Raw genomic sequence first — 21,539 nt, 5'->3', positions numbered from 1 at the left:
CATGTCCATGTACAAGAAAATAACGGCCTCGAGGGTTCTTTGGGAGAAGACAGTGTGGTTCATGGAAAGGGCACAGGCCCTGGAGGAAGAAAACCCACGTCCACATCCCTGTTGTGATCACAACTGAGTGATCACTTATTTCCTCAGAAATGTAACATCCTCATCCATACAATCAGGATAATAACAATACCCTTCCTAACTTTGCAAGTGTTTGTGAAGATTAAATGAGATAATGAACATTTACGAAGTACTTTGATAGGACCCATAAAGGACCCTGTATGTTAACTATTGTTGTGGTTTTGAAAAATGGCCTGCTCCTTTGTCCTGATGTGTGGAGCCCCCTGGTGTATTTAATTACTAGAATGGAAATATTCCAACATGGTGCAACTGGCCAACATCTTGCAAATGTTATGGAATGCTCTCAGGTTTTTGCATGTTCATCCCTATTTCATTTCTCAGGAAAATTACATCATTTGGAGCAACCCAGATGAGGAACAGAATCTCATCTTCCCCCCGCCCTCGCCAGACAATAATTTAGGACTTTTGGTGTTAATTTAAATTTGTCGTAGAATGTCATACAAGAAGAAACCTTCTAGATCTTATCTAGCCGAACTACCTCACCTTACAAAGCAGCCTAACTCTGGACAGTCTTAACTGAAGTGGCCTGAGAGTGTACAGTTAGGAAATGTGCTGACGTTAAGCTGTCTCTGTTACGTTCTGTACTCACGCCGTCCTGGGATGGAAGGCACACGGGTACCCTGGCATTCTTCCTTGCACAGATCTCTGTGCCTTATCTCTTTGAATTATCTTCTTAGGAAGAACTCTAGATCACTATTTCCACAGCTTTAATTCTCCTTTCATAGGATATTTTCCCTACACAGCAAGACTATCTAAGGGTCAGGGATAATTATTTTAGTGAATTAGAAGATGGTAAGTGTATTATGGCCTACTCTGATCCCTAGAGACTTCAAATATTTGATTGACTTTTCCATCAGTTCCCAAAACGTGCACAAAAACAGGGCTGAGATATGAAAAGAATGAATAATCAGGCTCTGTCTTTGAAAGGCTTACAGTCCATGGGGGCAGGGGGTAAATGCTTAAATGTGTGATGGTAACATAACGCGACAGATGCTGTAACAGAGGTGGGAATGGAAGCTGTGGAAGCACAGAGAAGGGACTGTTTTCCACTGAAAAATCAGAAAAGGCTGCTCAAAAGAAATGGCATTGGAGCTCTCGTTGAGGGTGGGTGGACTGCTCCAGTCAAACTCTGAGGGGCTATTTCTGAGGTGGGGGGATGGCAGGAAAGCTCACAACGTGCTTGGGAAGCGACAGGTGGCCTGGTGGCTGGAACACCGGGTGCGCGGTAAAGAATGGTAACAGGTCAGATGGGGAGGACTTATGGGGCCAGATGGTGAGGTGCTCCCCGGTCCATTCCAAAGAGGGTGAGGTTTATCCAGTTGACAATGAGCCCCTTCAGAGGTCTTTTAATTGGAATTACATGACCGGAACTGTTTGACAGCAGTAGAGAAGACTGGGTGGTGGTGAGGAGGAGAGAAGGTTCTGGAATGAGAGTAAGTTTTGAAGCCCGTTCAGGGCTCTGCTCTTGTCCAGATGACACCAGTACGAGCTCAGGCTCTACAGCCCCTACTGCCCGAGTTCAGTAATGCCTGCACCCCTCTCGCGGTGACCGTGGCTGCCTGCCCCATTTTTCCTCTCTGAAGTGGAGGGTAACAGTAGTACCTGTCTAATAGGGTGGTGGTCGTTAGGCTTAAATGAATCCATCCCTGGCACTATGTGAGCGTTTAAAGTGTTAGCTCTTTTCACCGTTATGTGCAGTGATCCAGGAAGAGTTAGGGAGGCGCCGCCGAGGAGGTCAGGATGAGGGGCTCCACGTTTACCTGCGGTTTTAATTCCTGCTCACCCACCTGGAAGAGAAACAGTGACCACAACCCCCATGCGATGAGATCCGTTTGAATTCCAAGCAAACTCAGTGCTTAATCTCCGAAGCGTTTTGACGTGAATGGTCTAGAATAGATCTGATTCTGTGAGTCAGCTTTTCCTCGGGGACTTGGACAGGTACTCTGGAAGATGTGGTGACTCTTTCGGGCCACCGGAGTGTCATTTTGTACATGACTAATCTGGGCCACATAATGAGAAAAGCTGCTTCCCGCGAATTGGTTTGGAGCTCTTGCATTAATGGGGTAGCTGCTCAGGGACGAGAGCAGCGGCACAGATAACATGCTCAGCGGAACTGTCATGGTGTCAGATCGTTGGTACCGCCCCCAGGGCACCAACCTGAGACACAGCGGGTCAGGAACTTAGGAGATGAGATCTGGGCAGTTCATCCTTTGGCAAATACTGCAAATTCCTGAGAGTTAATACCCAAGTTGCATGAGAAGAGACTCAGGTGGTACAACTCTGAAGATGGAGCAGGTGGCAAAGCTGTCGTGCATACTCCAGGCCAGTGGTTCCCAAATGGGCAGTTTTTCCCCTCAGAGGACATTGGGCAAAATCTGGTGATATTTTGGGTTGTCACCCCTGGAGCAGATGCCACTAGCATCTAGTGAGTGGAGACCAGGTTTGCTGCTAAACATTCTACAATGCACAAGACAAGCGCCCCCTACAAAGAAGGGTCCAGTCCAAAATGTCAGCCATGCCGAGGCTGAGAGACTCTGGCCTAGGCCAACATTTAACCAGAATGTGATATATAACGTCATTGGTGGTACCCAAAGTGAGTTTAAGACGAGCTTTTTTTAAGTTTTAATGGACACGTGCTTATTTTAACGTAAGTTGTAAACACATACTTAACATAAAACCAGTGATTACGAAGATATTATTGCTTAAGATGAGGCTAAATTACTATTGGAGTTTTTTTAAGTGTTGACTTAAAAATACCAAGTAAATAATAGCGTAAGTGGACATCAAATATGGCTAAGGAGGGTGGGATGATGCACGTTAGAAGCCATCGGTTTGGACAAGGAGTCAGAAAACTTTTTCTGTAAAAAAAACTGGGTAGTGAATATTTGAGGCTCTGCTGCAACTTCTCAACCATCATGTACAAAAGTCACCATGACAATAGGTAAACAGCTGAGTTCTTTTCCCATTCTGACCTTTCTAAACCCAGTGTCTAAGATGCATCCTTTAAACTCAGTGCCCCAGGTATGGCCTGACTGTGGCAGGAGAGGACACTATAACTTACCCTGGTTAGTAAGATTTAAAATATTTATAAAGTCATGATACCCATTTTGTACACATGTTGTGGACAAAGAGTGATGTGTTCTCCACCTTGCATGTGTACAGTTAGTGGGGTTTGTGTTTAACCAAAGTACACAGTCTTACAAGTATCACAATTCAATTTTGGGGTACAGCATATTGAAACAGAGTGGGTTCAAATTCCAGCTCCTTCCTTTACTACCTACGCCCTCAAGGGCCTATTAATTACCCTCTCACAGCCTCCATTTCCTGCTTAATAAAATGAGGATAATGATGCCTCTCCTGCAGGGTTGTTATAACAATGTAATGAGATGTGGAAGTCTCCAGAACAGTGGGCAACACATTCAGTAAATGTTTACTTTTTTTCCTTTTCTACCTTAGTTCTTCCACATATTTGATTCTGTTGTTAAGCCATTAATAAAAGTGCTCATCAAGTCAGGGGCACCTATAGCTCTGCAATACACTGAAAATACTCCCTGAAAATTAAAGAATGATCTCTTCATTAATACCCTTTAGTATGACTTGTCAGCCACTTAAAATGCACCTAGATGTCAGTGATTCCAGCCCATCTTTCTTTCAGCAAAAACAACAAACAATAACTGACTGTCCACTTAGTGTCAGCCATGGTGTCAGGCACCTGCTACAGACATGAAGAAGACATGGTCCCTGCCCCTGGAGGCATCTACTGCTTGGTTGGGGAGAGGAAGCTAGTAAAAAAAACGGATGTTCCCAATTTTCACACTTGTGGAATCTCCTGAGAACCTAGGCAAAGTGTTGCCCAAGACAAGTATTGAAAGATAAGTAGAAATTAAGCAGGTGAAGGAGAGATGAGAGCACATCCCAGGCCAAGAGTGTGCAGTGCATTTGCTGCGTGTGAACCAAGGGTGAGTTGTATGGGGACACAGGTGTGGAGCGGTTGCAAGGCTGGGTGAATAATACAGGTCAGATTATGCAAGGCATGGCATTGCGTGTCAGGCTGTGTCTGAATTACTGCTTCCAGGCTAACGGTTCTCCCTCTTCTCTAGCAGTGACACCTTTTATTTAGAGCAGGTCTTCTAAGTGACAAGTCCATTCTAGAAAACCAGCATTACTAAGACTGTTGGACTGGTGTCCCCCTACCTGCCCATTACCACCAGCGGTGGAGGCCAGATGTAAGACGCGGCTGCATTTCAGTGGATTTAGTTCTTTGCTGTGAAGAATACAGCTCGTAATGTGGATTTTTTTGAATTTTCCATGTGTATCACTCTTGAAGCACTGGTTTTGTAGCCGAGGCAGGCATTCAGGGTTCTAACAGGTGAGATGGCTACATCTGAGTTTCCGAAAGTTGCTTTGACGACAGTCTGGAGATAGACTGAAACGGAGAATGTTTGGAAACCACCTGAAGGGCCCTTTCTATAAATAACAAGTGAGGGGCTCCCTTGAGGCCATGCCAGTGGGACACACGTGCACCAGACCTACTAAAAAGATACCACTTACCCAATTTCGCCCAAGGAAACTGAGGCTCAGAAAAGTTAATAATCTGACCAATGTCATGAGAGAGTCAGTGACGGAACTTGGACTTGGATCTGTGTCTTGACTGCTCACACCGAGGCCCCATCAGAACCTTTCCGGCCTCCTTCCCAGCTAACTCTTCTATCCCCTTGTATCTGTGCTTGCTCTCCTATGGTCCTCCAGAGCTACCAGATGTGTGGAATCATCGGGTATTTGTCTTTCTCCTTCTCAGCATTTTTCCTAACACAGAGTTGGCATATATTTATCAATAGAATATTTGTTAAGACCCTTTTGGTGGATTCACCCAGCTTGCTGGAAAACACCTTCTTCGTCCTTATGGAAACTGGACATTCTGTCACATGCTAGACTGGCTGGATCGGCCAGGCGAGGTCTCCAGCTGTTGCTGTGATGCCCCAACCAGGCAGTCACGGGTCACCATGACTGGTCCCTATTTTCCAAGGCTGGCAGTCTTATATGTAGGAGCTGCCCCAGGGGCTGAGGGATCTGCCTTATAAGCCCCTTCTTCTCAGGGTTTACACTTCCCGTAGATCATTTCTTTTTTCTTTTAATGCATTTATTTATTTTTGGCTGCGTTGGGCCTTTGTTGCTGTGCACGGGCTTTCTCTAGTCGCGGCAAGCGGGGCTACTCCTCATTGCAGTGCGCGGGCTTCTCATTGCGGTGGCTTCTCTTGTTGCGGAGCATGGGCTCTAGGCGCACGGGCTTCAGTAGTTGTGGCATGTGGGCTTCAGTAGTTGTGGCTCATGGGCTCTAGAGCACAGGCTCAGTAGTTGTGGCTCACGGGCTTCGTTGCTGCACGGCATGTGGGATCCTCCTGGACCAGGGCTTGAACCGTGGCTCCTGCATTGGCAGGCGGATTCTTAATCACTGCATCACCAGGGAAGCCCCTCCCGGTAGATCTTTGAGAGAGGAGAAATCACAGTCTCCTCTTTATCATAGACTACTTGGGAAGCTGAGTTTCTTAGCTTTCTTTGCATAGTATTTCTCCTTTCTCTGTCCTCTTGAGGCAGTTTGGAGTTGTCCACCTTAAGGAATTCTTGTGCTTTCTAGTTTCCAACTTTTATTTCCTCAAGACTTTTCCCACCAGACATGAATAGCTATTGGCTTCTTTTCATTCTTGCTCTTGTCGTATCCCCAGCTCTCTGCCTTCACTAGAGCCAGTAATTAAACTAGCAATGGGGGGGAGGGGAGAAAGCAGGGGTGGGGAAAACAGGAGCCATGGAATTACAGTTTTGCTTCTTCCACCCCAACTTCCCTTAATACCCAGTGCAGCAATCCAAGCACTGTTGGAGCCCAGTGTCGTTGTCTGATGGGAAGGGCCGCCTCGGGAGGCAGTGTAGTCCGTCACCTTTCAGTCAGCTGTTGGATCTGTCATGCGAGACCATCCATTCTGTACTCCACCTTCTTGTCCTCACTGTCATTCCTATTAAACTAGGTGGGAAATGGGCCCCCTCACCTGCTAATGTCTAATTAAGATGTTGCATTTTTATAAACATGTGATTTAATCTTATTCAGTGGTTGCAGTTTTTTTTTAAGTTGATTTAGTTCATTTCCTTGAACATCATAGCTCATGACGTGTCAACTGGATTTGCCATTTGTGTCACTAAAGAGTTATGAGAAAAATACAAAGAGGAAAACAGCCCTTTGGAAACAGTGGAAGGAAGAAAGTGAATTGAATTTAAATTACACATAGCAATCATTCAAAGTGTAATGCGGGACTTCCCTGGTGGCGCAGTGGTTAAGAATCGGCCTGCCGGTGCTGGGGACATGGGTTCGAGCCCTAGTCTGGGAAGATCCCACATGCCGCCCACGGAGCAACTAAGCCCATGCGCCACAACTACTGAGCCTGCGCTCTAGAGCGCGTGCGCCACAACTACTGAGCCCATGCGCCTAGAGCCCATGCTCCGCAACGAGAGAAGCCACCGCAGTGAGAAGCCCGTGCACTGAAACGAAGAGTAGCCCCCGCTCACCACAACTAGAGAAAGCCCGTGCACAGCAACAAAGCCCCAAACGCAGCCAAAAATAAATAAATAAATAAATAAATAATTTCTTTAAAAGCTGAGATTTAGACATTAGACACATTTAAAAAAAAGAAAGTGTAAGGAAAGTTTTAAAGGAGACCTAGCATGCATTCATACGTCCTTAAGAGTTTTCTTTTGGATAAGATGTTCTAACGTAAAATTATTGCTAGATAGCATAGGCTCACACTCCATTTCTTAACACGTCAAACACTGTTGGATGGTAAAATGCATTCAGTTTCCTATGTTTAGAAATTCCTTAAATGAAAGACATAAATTCCGCTTCAAGTTCATCTGAAAAAGAATAAAATTTAACCAAGTGTTTCTGGCTCCATTATTCTGGCTGGACTTCATTCAGAGCCGGTCCTAAAAAGGATTCTAAATTGCTGTAGGAACCTTGGATAGACTCTAATAAGAAAATAACTAATTTTCTTTATTTTTGATAATACACATTTCCTGATTTTCTTACAATGAACCTCATGTGGCTTTTGTTAAGAAGCACATCATTTTTTTTAATGCTTTATTATTTGTTTTTAGAACCTATAAACAAACCCATTTCTGGTAGTCTTATGTCCCTAAGATTTAAAAGTCATGACAGTATAATTATGATAGGAAGAAATATACTATGAGGTTTAAACAAGACTAGAAATAAATTAGCAAAACTTTTAATAATTATGTTGGTGAGTATATATAATTGAGTTGCTGACAAATAAATCAGATTTGAAAGCTAATGGACATGGTTGGCAAAATCATTTTCATATTGAATCACTGGAAAAAATATTCAGTGGCCCTGTTACTGTGAATTATATACTAAATTATAATGCATGTCCAATATTTTCCTTGTATATTCATGGACATTTATTTTTCCCCTGTATATTGAAAGATCATTTTAGCCAATTGTTTGAAAGTTAGAAATTGTTGGGTATTGTTAATATATTAATTTTTTTTTTTTTTTTTTTGCGGTATGCGGGCCTCTCACTGCTGTGGCCTCTCCCGCTGCGGAGCACAGGCTCCGGACGCGCAGGCTCAGCGGCCATGGCTCACGGGCCCAGCCGCTCCGCGGCATGTGGGATCCTCCCAGACCGGGGCACGAACCCGTATCCCCTGCATTGGCAGGCGGACTCTCAACCACTGCGCCACCAGGGAGGCCCAATATATTAATTTTTAATGTATTTTTTTACAACTTTATTGGAGTATAATTGCTTCACAATGGTGTATCAGTTTCTGCTTTATAACAAAGTGAATCCGTTATACATATACATCTGTTCCCATATCCCTTCCCTCTTGCGTCTCCCTCCCTCCCACCCTCCCTATCCCACCCCTCCAGTCGGTCACAAAGCACCGAGCTGATCTCCCTGTGCTCTGCGGCTGCTTCCCACTATCTGTCTACCTTATGTTTGGTAGTGTATATATGTCCATGCCTCTCTCTCGCTTTGTCACAGCTTACCCTTCCCCCTCCCCATATCCTCAAGTCCATTCTCAAGTAGGTCTGTGTCTTTATTCCTGTTTTACCCCTAGGTTCTTCATGACATTTTTTTTCCTTAAATTCCATATATATGTGTTAGCACATGGTATTTGTCTTTCTCTTTCTGACTTACTTCACTCTGTATGACAGACTCTAGGTCTATCCACCTCATTACAAATAGCTCAATTTCATTTCTTTTTACGGCTGAGTAACATTCCATTGTATATATGTGCCACATTAAGAAGCACATCATTTTTAATTAAAAAATATTTTTTATCTGAGTTGGCTCAACTAAAGGGATAAAACCAAAAATACGATCATCATTGCTGCTGGGAACATTGACCTGATGAAAAACCAGACTGGCGTTACCTGTGACTGCTGAAGGTCTGACACGGTCCTTGGGAGAGAACTTGGTCTGAGTCGCCCTTGCCCATGTCCACCCCGATGTCATGTGTGGGTCTCCAGCCTGATGGTCCCACCTCTTCTGTTTCTCTGCATCTCCATCCATGACATTTCAAACAATCAGCCCCTACCAGTCATGCTGTATAGCTTTGAAAGCTGGAACTTCATGTGTTGTCTCTTTCTTTCCTGGGTCTCTCACTTCACCATCAAATGAACCCTTTTACTCCTTTAAGACATGTGGGTTGCCAATGAACCTTCCTTTGACCCTTGGGGTTGTTGCTCTTAACCAGAAATAAAAAGAGTTTAATTTATGTTTAAATTTTTTTATTTTTTAAATTGTGGTAAATACACAGGACATGGAATTCACCATCTTCCCCATTCTAAAGCATACAGTTCCGTGGCGTTCACGTACAGTCGCATTACTGTGCTGCCGTCGACCGCCATCCATCCGCAGGGCAGTAGAATTCTCATTCCACCATCAGGTAACTCAGCTGCCCCCAGCCAGTTAGCTGTTAGGTGAGAGATGAGACTGGAATTGCCCAGTAGACCTTTTGTCTCTTAGGACGGAACGGCTGAGTTTTTAAAAGGTTCTGATGCATTTAATATGACACGTTCGCCAGAATAAATGTGCTCTTTTCTCCCTCTCTTTAAACAGCTCTGAGCAGCGGGTACCCTGTTCTACTTCTTACCACAGCTCTGGTTTGCACTCGGGTGACAATGTCACAAAAGCAGGACCTCTGGGCCTTCCGGAAATAAGACAAGTGCCAACTGTTGTGATTGAATGTGATGACAATAAAGAAAATGTGCCTCACGAATCAGACTACGAAGACTCTTCCTGCCTGTACACAAGAGCAGAGGAGGAGGAAGAGGATGAGGATGACGACAGCTCGCTGTATACCAGTGGGTGCATCCAAACTTCGCTGAGGGTGGGAGGGGCGTGGCTGGCAGGAAGAGCTGCCCACCTCTGTGGGTTCTAATCTGAGGTCCGAGGTTACTGTTTCTTCATTAGTAAGATGAAAGGGTAACTGTCCTCTGAACAGCCTCAGAGCTCTAAAAATTACAACATCGTGCTACCGTCTCTTGCCTCTTTAGATGTCTCTTTTTTTCTTTGATTGCTTCCCTTGGGATGCAAAACCCCATCAATTAAAAAAAAAAAAGCGAGGAGGAGAGGCACCATAAAATTCAATTCCAGTCTACAAAATATATAAAAATACTAACCATGGTATATGGAACAAATTCATTTTTAAGCATACCTCAACCACTGAACTTAAATTTCAGTGATCAGCTTTTTAATGCGTGAGCTTATATAATAGCAACCTTTTACCGACTGTGTGCCTGACAATATGCTAAGGTTTTATTCTCATCTACATCTTACAACAATCAGGGGCATAAACTATTGCCCCATTTTACAGGTGAGGGGAGAAAATGGAGAGGTAAGGGACTTGCCCAGAGACTCAACGTCTACTAAGTGGCAGTGCTGAGAGTTGAAGCTGCCTGTGTCTCATTCCAAAACCCATGTTCTAAAAGCAGTGGCAAAAGAAGGAAGCTAAGTACTTACTATGTAAGATCCAAAGGAAGCCCCCAAACTTGCTGCTTCCCAGTCTCTTCCTCTTGCTTCACATTCACCAGGCTTCAGACAGCTCGCTAAACCTGAGTGATGGAAATAGTTCTGGTGTTGAGGAGAGAACCCTGGAGGGGCAGCCGAAGGCCCACATGGTCCATGAGGGAAGGAGCTGTTGCCCAGCCTCTGCTCACTGTTTCCTGCCCGGAGAATGGAACACTTTATACCAGGGTTTCTCAACCTTGGCACAAGTGACATCTTGGGCCAGATAATTCTTGGTCATGGCGGCTGCCCTGTGCATTGAAGGATGTTTGGTAGCATCCCTGGCCTCTACCCACTGGGTGCCGGTAGCACCCTCCCCAGCAAACTCCAGTATGACAACCAAAAATGTTTCTAGACTTTGCCAAATGTCCCTGGTGGGGGCAGAAATCACTCCTGATTGAGAATCATGGATTTATTTCAGATGTGAGGAAGCCCTGTTCTTGGTGGTCAGACCCTCTTATGCTAAAAAGAAAAGCAGACCCAGAATATTGCCTGTTTCCGTGAGCTGGCCCCCTCTCCCACCCAACGTGGACCCCACTTTGCCCAGCTTTACTTGCCTGTACCCTCCAGGCCCACTGTAGCTGATCTCTTTTGTCTCCTGTGATGCGCCCACCTATCCATCACCTCTGAGCGTCCATGCACGCAGATGCCCACCGGCCTGCTGCCTGTTGGCCTCACTTATGCTGCACCTGCCGGCCGCCCCTCCTCCATCCCTCCTCCGCCCTCTGCATTCTATTTTGCACTCCGCTGTCTGTCCCGCCCTCCTTTTTGATGTTGCCCACATGGGGGGGGGCGGGCAGTTCCTGGGGAGCACAGATCCAATCACAGGCTCTCCATGTGCCCCGCGCATGCCCAGCATACCGCGAGGCAGAAAGGACATGCTGATTGCAGGAACTGTACGAAAGTCACATACTATAGCTTTCCTCCTTTGACCGAGGTCTTGACCGCGCTCAGGTGTTGGGCTCTTATATCTGTCTCCCCGCCTCTCGCCTTGTGGTCCACGGCTGTCCCTGGGGGGAGCCTTATTACCTCATGTCTCCCTTCCTGCAGGCTCCCTGGCCATGAAGGTGTGCAGGAAGGACTCCTTAGCCATCAAACTCAGCAACAGGCCCTCCAAGCGAGAGCTGGAAGAAAAGAACATCCTTCCAAGGCAGACGGATGAGGAGCGGCTGGAGCTCAGGCAGCAGATCGGCACCAAGCTCACCAGGTAGGATAGCGCAGCCCCCGGCTCCATGGATTTCCGTGCAAGAATTCAGTCTCCATCCTCAGATCTGTTTTGAGTGTCTCTGAAGAGCTCCCTGCAGAAAAAGTCCATGGAAAATATTCCATTTCTTCTGCAGGGTTGCTTTTATGATCCCCTCTTTCTCACTCATCAAAATCTTAGAAATGTCACTTGACTAAAGGTTCAAGCTGAGAGGAAGATTTCCAGGGAGAATAAGCACCTGTAGAACAATCCCCATCATCCAGTAGAATTGAGGACCTATATACCTAGTCACTGTGGTTTGCTTAAGCACAAAGCAATTGAATAAATGGACATTTCTACTAGACTGTGCAACTAGAAGACATCAGTGGTGGGTAAAGATGCCTCATTACTGAGCTGGGACTCTTCTTGAGTGATTGCCCCTATGAGTGGGTATTACAGACACAGGCAAAGCAGTATGTCATATTACTATGTTAAACACTTATGTGTGTATTTATGTGTGTATAACCTAGTGCATCTTTATATGGTGTTAGCTAACATCTGTGACACACTTATTAGCCAGGCATTCTTCTAAACGTTTTATGTGTGTTCATTCATTTAATCTCTGAGCTTCCCTATGAAATGGACATTTCTATGCCCATTTCACAGACGAGAACACGAGAGAGAACTTTAGTTACCTGCGTAATGTCAGACAGAATGGCTGTGGAGAGCTCCCTCTTGACCATATATGACGCTGCCTCTGTAATAATAGTCACCAGGTGAGCCCTCACTTTGGCCCAGGCACCGTGCTCATTGTTTGGATGCAGTGTGTAGAGGTCTCCCAGGGCTTCCTGCTGACTTTCCCACTTACTGCCCCATAGCCTCGTGTAAGTCACTTATTGTCTTCCCCTGTGTCTTCTGCCTTTATAAGATGGGGAATTGTAAGAATTAAACAATATAAGTAAAGCACTTAAAACAGTCTCTCTAGCTCCCTCTAGGGAGCCTGTCCCATGGTGGAGGAGCCTGACTGTTAAACGCTCTTCCTTCTGTTGAAGTGAGATCTCTGTCCATGCATTTCCCACCCATGGGTCATATTCCTTCTGCAGCTACCTCACTCCTCTTAACACACATGCTCTCGGGTACTTGGAGGCAACGATACTGGCTCCCCAAGTCTCCTTTCTTACGCTGCCTGTAGCCACATTCTCTCTCTGGGTTTCAGTGGGTTGGCTGGATAGAGTTCTAGGCTGCTTCCTGAACCAGCTCATTCAATTTTACACCTGATACAAATAGGGCTCTCCACTGGGGGACTAGAAATAAGAGAAGAAGCAGACCCTCGACCCCAGCCCCTCTTCCCAAAAGTTCATCTCCATTATCCTTTGACTGGGACAAAGGAGCATGGGTATCCTTTATTCTAGTTCTTTCCCTCACTTCCATTTTCCCCGCTTTGTGACAGTATAAGCAGAGCCCCAGGATTGTGGGGAAAATTGAACACTTCTCTGCAGATGTATGTGAGATGCCAACACATCTAGCTGCCCAAGGTGGCGTCTTCTGTGGAGAGAGAGACAAAGGTGGGAGATATGGAAAGCAGATGTGTGCAGCTGGCCACTCTGCTTGTCCACCACAGAGCATCATCCACCTGGAGGAAACTGACAAAGTGAAAAAGGCCTTTGTCCCAGAACACACTCCTAAAAAGACACAGCCCAGCTTCTCATGCCTGAATCCATACCCGCATCCTACCACTATGAGCACGTGGCTGTGGCGGTGACACAACCCAGAGGTGGGAAGAGACCTAGGCCACCCTGCACTGCAAGAAGTTCTCTGCATTTGAAGATTTATCCTTGGAAATCATCCCTTTGCCAACCTTTCCTCTTCTGACAGCACTTAAATTCTGCTCAGGATTCATAAAATCCACTGAGCGTTCACCATAGTGACGTCTGTTCCCAACCCTCGTTCACCCTGGTCAGTAGAAGGCGGCACACTGACCAGGGAGAGAAAGATGGAGGTAGAGAGGACAGCGCTGGGCATATTCCAGGTGTTGAGCTCTGAGTCCATTTCTTCTTTGTTCACTCTTTCAACTAGGGAGTTTATTTCCTTCTGGTGTAACCCTTGGCATCTCAACCAGATTATAGGAACTGGGCCTAAAGGAAAGGACATCAGGAGTGTTGAGCAGATCAACAAAATTGTTCAGAGTTCACTTCAGCCAATCTGGTGGGGAGGCCTGATCCACATCTCAAGGTCTTCTTTAGAAAGGAATTTTAAGGACTATTCTCTTTTGAATGAGAACCCAGCTTGGTGCTTCCAGCCACTCATTTATCCTGAAGCCAGAGCAGAATGAAGGAGAAATCTGAGAACCAGAAGGTGACCACGGTAGAGGGAGAACTAATCTGAGGCCCAGAGCCTTGGCTTCTAGCTCTGGTTCTGAGGGTTTCCTAAGCAGGTGTTTGCTCACTCTGGGTCTACGTTTCCTAATCTGAGGGGATTCAATCATCTGATCACTTTGTGCAAACTGTGAACTTCATTATCATCCAAAGTAACTAAAAGTATGTAGGAATCTGTTGTAGAGTTTGCATGTCCGAAGCTACAAGGCTGCGGCTTTCTTTGGCTATTTGAGGTAGTAAGATGTACTGGAAATCTCAAGCTCTTTGAAAAGCCTACGGCCAAGTCTGCGGTCCTCATGGAGTGAGCAAGATAGAAAACATAATTTTAGTCTGACAGTTTTAATAGCATAAAAGAATAATGTAGCACTCCAAGAATAATCCCAAATTGGGGGAAGGGAGCAGAAACATCCAGTAAAATGATATCAAGTATTAAGGGAGAGTTTCTACCTAAGAATGCAAAAATACTGTTCTTCCAAAAATGTTTTCTCATTGATGCTATTGGGCAAACTCTCCTAAACCTCGGTCATCAAGTCATCTGGATGCTTTGATAGTAAATAACTGTCTTAACCAACCGCCATTTGAGAAGTGAGGGCTGCCCTTGAGACATGAATGTTGTCAGCTGGGCGTGCGTTTCTCTGCTCCTTATGTATACAGACTCAGGCCGGTTGCAGAGAGAACCAAGGGGTCAACACATCCACCCGCTGGGGTGTCCAAGGGATGAAATAGCAGAACTTCGACTTAAATTTATTTTATGTCATTCTTTTTAAATCGATTGTGTCTGTGTTATAATACACATATATATCAATGCAGTAGTATCAGTACTTGTATATAACTTTTAAATAAAGAAATGGCATGTGTGGGGATACATGCTTAAAAAATTAAATTGACGGAGTTCTCAAGAAGCTTCAAGCCCACAGGTCTGAGGGTCCCTTCTCAGGGCTGCGTGAGCAGGTCCTTTCCTCTCCAAAGACCTCTAGTCAGTGGAATTGTAGAGACCTCAGGGCCACCCCTCACCCCTCCAAAGCCCCCAAATGCAGGACGCTGCTGCTTTCTCTCTGAGTCTCGTCTCTGGGCCCTTCAATCTGAACCCTAGGAGGTGGTCAGCCTGTGTGATCTTAGCTCTCCAATCCACTTTCAGCTCCCTTCATTTACCAAGCTTTTTCCTCCCCTAAGATTAATATTCAACCCACATGACTCCATGTTATTTATTTGAAATACATCTTACTACCCCTCCTCCCACACAAAAAAAATCATTATTTAAAAAATTAGACATGGAGCCATACTTCTCAGTGTTCATAGTGAGGGTGACCTCTTGATCAGCCAGGGGACAGCTGATATGGCCCTAAGCCACTTTCCAGCTTGGGGCATTGATTGGTTGAAAAGATGACACCCCCCCCAACTAAAGGATGGCGCTCAAGACCATTGGGAATGGGGTTTTGAGGGACTAAATAGAAGTCTGATGCCTAAAGGAGTTGTTTTTTTGCTTCTGAAACATCCTTTAGAAAGTGAATCATCCTGTAAGTCACTAAGACTCCTTATTTTTTTAAAAAGGAGCTAAGACCCTGAAACGTGATCTGTTCTTGGTTACTCAATAGCCAGTGCGCCTAAGCCTCCTCTTGGGAACAGCCAGCCTTTCAGACCCAGCTGTCCAGTCCTCTCCACCTGAGGTCCCCTCCCTCAGTCCCCTCCAATACCTTCTGTAAGGTTTGGATCAGACAGGGGGAGAGAAAGCCTGGGAAGGACAATAAAATGGGAGGTGCCTTGCAGTATACATAGGAGTATATCATCTAAATTAAGCTCAGGAATAAATAAGGATTCGGGCAATCTGCCTCCGTGACATACTTGTTCCCCTAAAATATCTCTTCACCCTTAAAATATCCATGTCCCACTCAGGGGTGAACTGCCATCATCTTTTTTCTTTTTTTTTTTAAATTTATTTCTATTATTTTATTTTTTATACAGCAGGTTGTCATCATCTTTTTTGCAATCATGGTTGACCACGATGTTTTCAGCATCCCTCTGAGCTGAAGCAGGCATAGCCCCGTCTTAAAATGGGAAGCATCCCTACAGGGAAACTCTTTGGAAACCTTGCTGGGTTTTGGAAAGGATGTTTCTCCTTGTGATGTCCCTTTCCTAGACCAGATATAGCTGGTGATTCAGGCCACTCACCTATGATTCTTGCCAACAATCAAAGGAGATGCTGACTTAATTTCAGCTACTGGGAGTTATTCGTTTTCTAGGGCTACCATAACAAAGTACCACAAACTGAGTGGCTTCCACAACAAAAATGTATGGCCTCACAGTTCTGGAGCCTGGAAGTCTGAAATCAAGGTGTCGGCAGGGTTGGTTCCTTCTAAGGGCCGTGAGGGAGAATCTGTTCCAGGCTCCTCCCCTGGCTTCTGGTGGTTCACTGACAGTCTTTGGCCTTCCTGGTCTCTGCCTTCATCTCCTCCCGGCGTGTGTATCTCTGTGTCCAAATTTCCCCTTTTTATAAGGAAACCAGTCATCTTAGATTAAGGTCCAACCCTCATCCCCTTGTTTTAACTTGATGACCTCCATAAAGACCCTATCTCCAGATAAGGTCACACTCTGAGATGCTGGGGGTTAGGACTTCGACATTTGTATTTTGGGGAGATACAATTCAACCCATACCATTTGGGGAAGCATAAAGTGGGTCTACCTAGAAAAGGAGCCACAAACTTAAATGCACACCTGGGGCCAGGCAGGTATTGAACATAAGGGAAGCGGGCAGTTCTAAGATTGTTAACAGGGAGTTCTGGGAACTGGGGTGAGATGGAAAGTCCATCCTTTATCAAAAGGGGTCACCACTCTTCAGCTTCAGTCCCCTGTTGTTTTGGAGAAATGAAAGACCAGTTTGTCAGATCTTATTAAAAAAAAATCTGGATTTTTTAAAAATGAAAATTCCAAAATTTTTAAACATTGGACAGACCAAGCAGAATATAATTATGGATTAAGTTTAGCCCCGGGATCATGTCTCAGCCTGTGCCCCCTGGATATAATCTCTGACCTGGAAACCACAGGTTTTCCTATCTACAGTATAGTCCTAAATTCTGTGGGCATGCACTGTACACTGATGACATGAGATAGAGCTCTACTGTGTGTGATAAATGTCAGTGTGAGCATGTGCATGTGTCTCTCTGTAGCAGTTGGGAATTAACATCTTCTAGAATCCAAATTAATTTGAATGTGGTTATGTGGATTAATCACTAAAGCAATATACTCTATTCCTAAAAAGAACTTTGACCCAGCTTTCAGGAATTTAGTCAATTGGTTTTCAGAGTGTTTGTGACTATGGAAAAACACATTAAGTTGAATGAAGAAATTGGTTGACATAGCTGTCACTGCTTTCTTTTCCTTAATGCGTGTTGAGTCTGGGAATCAGAAGGATTTAAGGTTAAAGCACTGGTAATTGTAGATAGTTTGAATCTATACATACAGCATGAGATCCACACCAAGCATCATACGGCAGATCAGATGTAGGACCCGCCTTTGAAGATTACCAGAATTCTCCCTGTTCTTTCCTCCTTGGTATTTATGATGGCCACCCCTTAAATAGCTGTTGTCTTTGCGGTGGCAGGGGGGTGGGGAATGAGATAGGGGAGGTGGAAAAGTGATGACCTCATCATCCCCATGGAACCTAATGTGTTATTCTCTCTTATTCAGAATTTAATATGCTAGAAAGAAAGAGTATACTAAATCTGTATTTTTTTTTTTTTTTTTTTTTTTTTGCAGTACGCGGGCCTCTCGCTGTTGTGGCCTCTCCCGTTGCGGAGCACAGGCTCCGGACACGCAGGCTCAGCGGCCATGGCTCACGGGCCCAGCCACTCCTAAATCTGTATTTTATGCTCCTAAGTAGTTCACACTATAGGCAGAATATAAAATAATATGTACAGAGGATTATGTGCTGCTTTAAATCATAATATAATGTTCAAGGGAGAAACTTGAAATCCATTCTTCATGCTTATAACACAGACAATAAAATGCAGTAGTCCTGACTTCTGACTGTAGCTTGCATACTGTTAATGGTTTGGGAAAATCAGTGTAATGAGTCTCGATACACCGAAGCCTAGTTCCAAGGTGGCAAATGGTATCTCCCCACAAATCTAAGGGCTGATGGCTCAGTGTGAGCTGCTACCTTGCCAGGCTAGGTAATTTCTTCTGCTGCAAAAGCACTTTCTAAAACAAGGAATAACAATCAAAGGCTCTATGAATTCAATTCACCTTTGGCTGACTGAGGGGGCCCTGGACGTGTGTCCCTGTGAATCACTTGAAAGAAAGAAGGGAGGAAACTAGACTCGAGTGAAGTTTTGGAGGAGCTTCCTTGTCCGCCTGGCTTTTGCAGCCTTGCAGCAGCCTCTGCAGCCTCCTCATCACCCCCTTTGACGGTGATGAAGCCTGGAGTGGAGAGGGGACCAGAGAGGAGAGAGGAGCGGCCAGAGGGCACTTGTGTCCGCTCACCTCCACATCCGCAAAGCCTGGGAGGGAATGGCTCAGGTCCGTGGGCTTTGTCTGTGGATTCTGAACCCTCCCATGAACAACACTGACATTAAGTACCAGTCACCAAGCCTGAAGTGAGTGATCAGAACAAGCTAAAGCAGGGTGAAATATGATGAGAATGGAGTTGTTGAATCCTGCGTCATTTGCATAACAAACATGTGGAATCTTCCAGCAGCTCAGTTGCTTTTGGATCATGTGACAGCGCCCATTAACTCACTGGGCAAAATAGAAAACCCTCTCTTCGAAGCCCTCCAGAAAGGCTGGCATCTTCTGAAAGGTGCTGAGTTGAGTCGAGGCTACAGCGCGACCTGACTGATAGAGAGTTAAGGGCAACTGCACATCTGCTTCTGTTTGTTTGTTTTTGCTGATGGCCATGCTTTTAAGTTGTTTTTGAATTTTATGTATTTGTGTTTCATACAGCAGGTTCTTATTAGTTATCCGTTTTCTACATATTAGTGTATACATGTCAATCCCGGTCTCCCAATTCATCCCACCCCCTCACCCCCCGCTGTCCCCCCCTTGGTGTCCATGCGTTTGTTCTCTACATCTGTGTCTCTATTTCTGCCCTGCAGACCGGTTCATCTGTACCATTTTTCTAGATTCCACATATGTGCATTAATATACGATATTTGTGTTTCTCTTTCTGACTTACTTGACTCTGTAGGACAGTCTCTAGGTCCATCCACGTCTCTACAAGTGACCCAGTTTCATTCCTTTTTATGGCTGAGTAATATTCCTTTGTATATATGTACCACATCTTCTTTATCCATTCATCTGTCGAGAGGCATTTAGCTTGCTTCCAGGACCTGGCTATTGTAAATAATGCTGCAGTGAACACTGGGGTGCATGTGTCTTTTTGAATTATGGTTTTCTCTGGGTATATGCCCAGTAATGGGATTGCTGGGTCGTATGGTAGTTCTATTTTTAGTTTTTAAAGGAACCTCCGTACTGTTCTCCATAGTAGCTGTATCAATTTACATTCCCACCAACAGTGCAAGAGGGTTCCCTTTTCTCCACACCCTCTCCAGCATTTGTTGTTTGTAGATTTTCTGAGGATGCCCATTCTAACCGGTGTGAGGTGATACCTCATTGTAGTTTTGATTTGCATTTCTCTAATAATTCGTGATGTTGAGCATCTTTTCATGTGCTTCTTGGCCTCCTGTATGCCTTCTTTGGAGAAATGTCTATTTAGGTCTTCTGCCCATTTTTTGATTGGGTTGTTTGTTTTTTTAATACTGAGCTGCATGAGCTGTTTATATATTTTGGAGATAATCCTTTGTCCGTTGATTCATTTGCAAAGATTTTCTCCCATTCTGAGGTAGAATGATATGCTAATTAATTTGATTGTGGTCATCATTGCACAATATAGACATATATGAAAACATCACATCGTACACCTTAAATATACAAAATTTTCACTCGGCAAAAACAACAATAAATAAAAGGCTTTTCACGTTGGCTGAAGGAAGGAGGTAGCCAGTTGGCAGTTGCTGTGCAGAGTCATGGTTTAATCTGAAGGGAGCAGATCACGTGGAAAGTTTGTTTGCGTCTGTGCTGGGGCCAACCTCACTACCTGCCCATGATCTGTGTCAGTGAATGGACTGCTCCTGGGGGCCAGGGGATGAAAATAATCTCCATTAGAGAAAAATGAGACCCAAAATAAACATTGCTTATGTTTAAAGAAAAAGCTAGCTTGAGTACAACTGGGAGATCTCAGAAATGAACAGTGGACCTTGAGCTGAATAAGTTTGTTTTCTATGGGTTTAAGGTTCACTTTTCAGGGAAACAAGTTACTAAGGGAGACCATGGAACCTCAACAAACTGATTCTGTTGGAATTCTATTAGAATTGATGGTGCACAACACTGTGTGAGGTATCATTTAAAAGGGATCTGGAGGGAACTCCCTGGCGGTCCAGTGGTTAGGGCTCAGTGCTTCCATTGCAGGGGGCACGTGTTCGATTCCTGGTTGGGGAACTCGGATCCCACAAGCCCTGACATGTGGCCAGAAAAAAAAAAAAAGGTAGCTGGATAATCATCCTTCAAAGAGATTAGTCAAGGTTACCCATTGTTCTCTGTTTTAGCCTGGGAAAGAGATGCTGATGGCAGGTTCTGTGGGGAAAGTGTGGGTCCTTCTGGACCACATTCTTTTATTGGTGGGAATGTATTTTAGACTATTTCTCTTTCCATTTTTTTTCCTTTAAATGTTCCTGGAAGAATGGGGATGGGACAGGGCTCTGGATAATTTAATCACTGAATAATCTAAGCATTTATGTGTTAATAGGAACAACTTCAACTTGACTTGTCAGACCATTTTTCTTGTAATATATTTTTTTTCTTTCCTACAATTTTTTGATCCCTCTATAAACTAAAGCAGTCATAAGGATGTGTCCTTGCTGTCATACTTTTATTCATGAAAGGAGCTCTCAAAGCCATTTGTGAATCTACTGGGAGGCAATGAATAAACAATGAGTTAAATCATCTTATGAAGCACCAAACTTTGGTTGAAAGATGATTCTGTCACATGGAATAGTACTTCAAAATCTGGTCTGGTGCTTTCAGATTAGCTTATTTGGAGTTTTCTTTTTCCCACAGTGAGCTTTGTACCTATATCACAAGGAGTCTATTTGTGAGTTTCTTTACCTCCTTCACAATTGCATCTTCTGAATGTGAAGAAGTATAGAATAGAGCACTTTAGAACTTCAGTGGACACTCACTGTCACTGCCTCCAGCACCCTTAATTTTACAGTTAAAGAAACTGAGGCCAAAATAAATTAAGCTGCTAGCCAAGTTCATATAGTTATCTGGCTACACTGGGATCTGAAACCAAGACCTCTGACCCCAGCCAGTGCTAAAAATTAATATCCCCCAGAAAGGGGAGAAATGTATTCACTTCTCACTGGAAGAAACAGGCCAGTTATTTGTTAGAAAATATGACAAGTCATAGATCTCAGTTGATTTTCTCAATTCATGTCTGAAAGAGAGAGAAATGACTCAAAGGTTTTGAATTAAATCTTTAAGAAACATTTTCAGAAGTCAAAAAGCCCATGAATAAGGAATCTGTGAATTCTCTCATAGGTAGTTTCTTTCATGGGCACTGTTTCCTCCGCAATCCCACGGAGCTAAAAGAACATTTAAATTAAGTGCCCAAGTGAGAGACATTTCCCCATCTTAATAGTTAATCACAGCTGAGAAAATCTCGTTAATAATTTTTGAAGACTGATCAGGTACTTTTGAAGATTCTGTATCTGCTGC

General features: G+C 44.5%; 1 protein-coding gene across 3 annotated transcripts in view; it reads left to right on the top strand.

The window, feature by feature from the left end:
• PHACTR1 (phosphatase and actin regulator 1) overlaps positions 1–21,539 on the top strand; it is a gene marked incomplete at its 3' end in the record, with an annotated part of 250,961 nt that overhangs the window by 196,847 nt on the left and 32,575 nt on the right. For all 3 annotated transcript variants that reach the window (XM_081246168.1, XM_081246166.1, XM_081246167.1), the window contains 2 exons: positions 9,264–9,508; positions 11,262–11,418. In XM_081246168.1, coding sequence (XP_081102294.1) covers positions 9,264–9,508; positions 11,262–11,418 — 402 coding nt within the window. The remainder of the gene's footprint in view (positions 1–9,263; positions 9,509–11,261; positions 11,419–21,539) is intronic.

This window comes from Mesoplodon bidens (assembly GCF_964165515.1).
Source record: "Mesoplodon bidens genome assembly, chromosome: 10".
Classification (NCBI taxonomy): domain Eukaryota; kingdom Metazoa; phylum Chordata; class Mammalia; order Artiodactyla; family Ziphiidae; genus Mesoplodon; species Mesoplodon bidens.
Note: the sequence above shows the minus strand (reverse complement) of the source record. Positions and strands in the feature narration are given on the sequence as shown.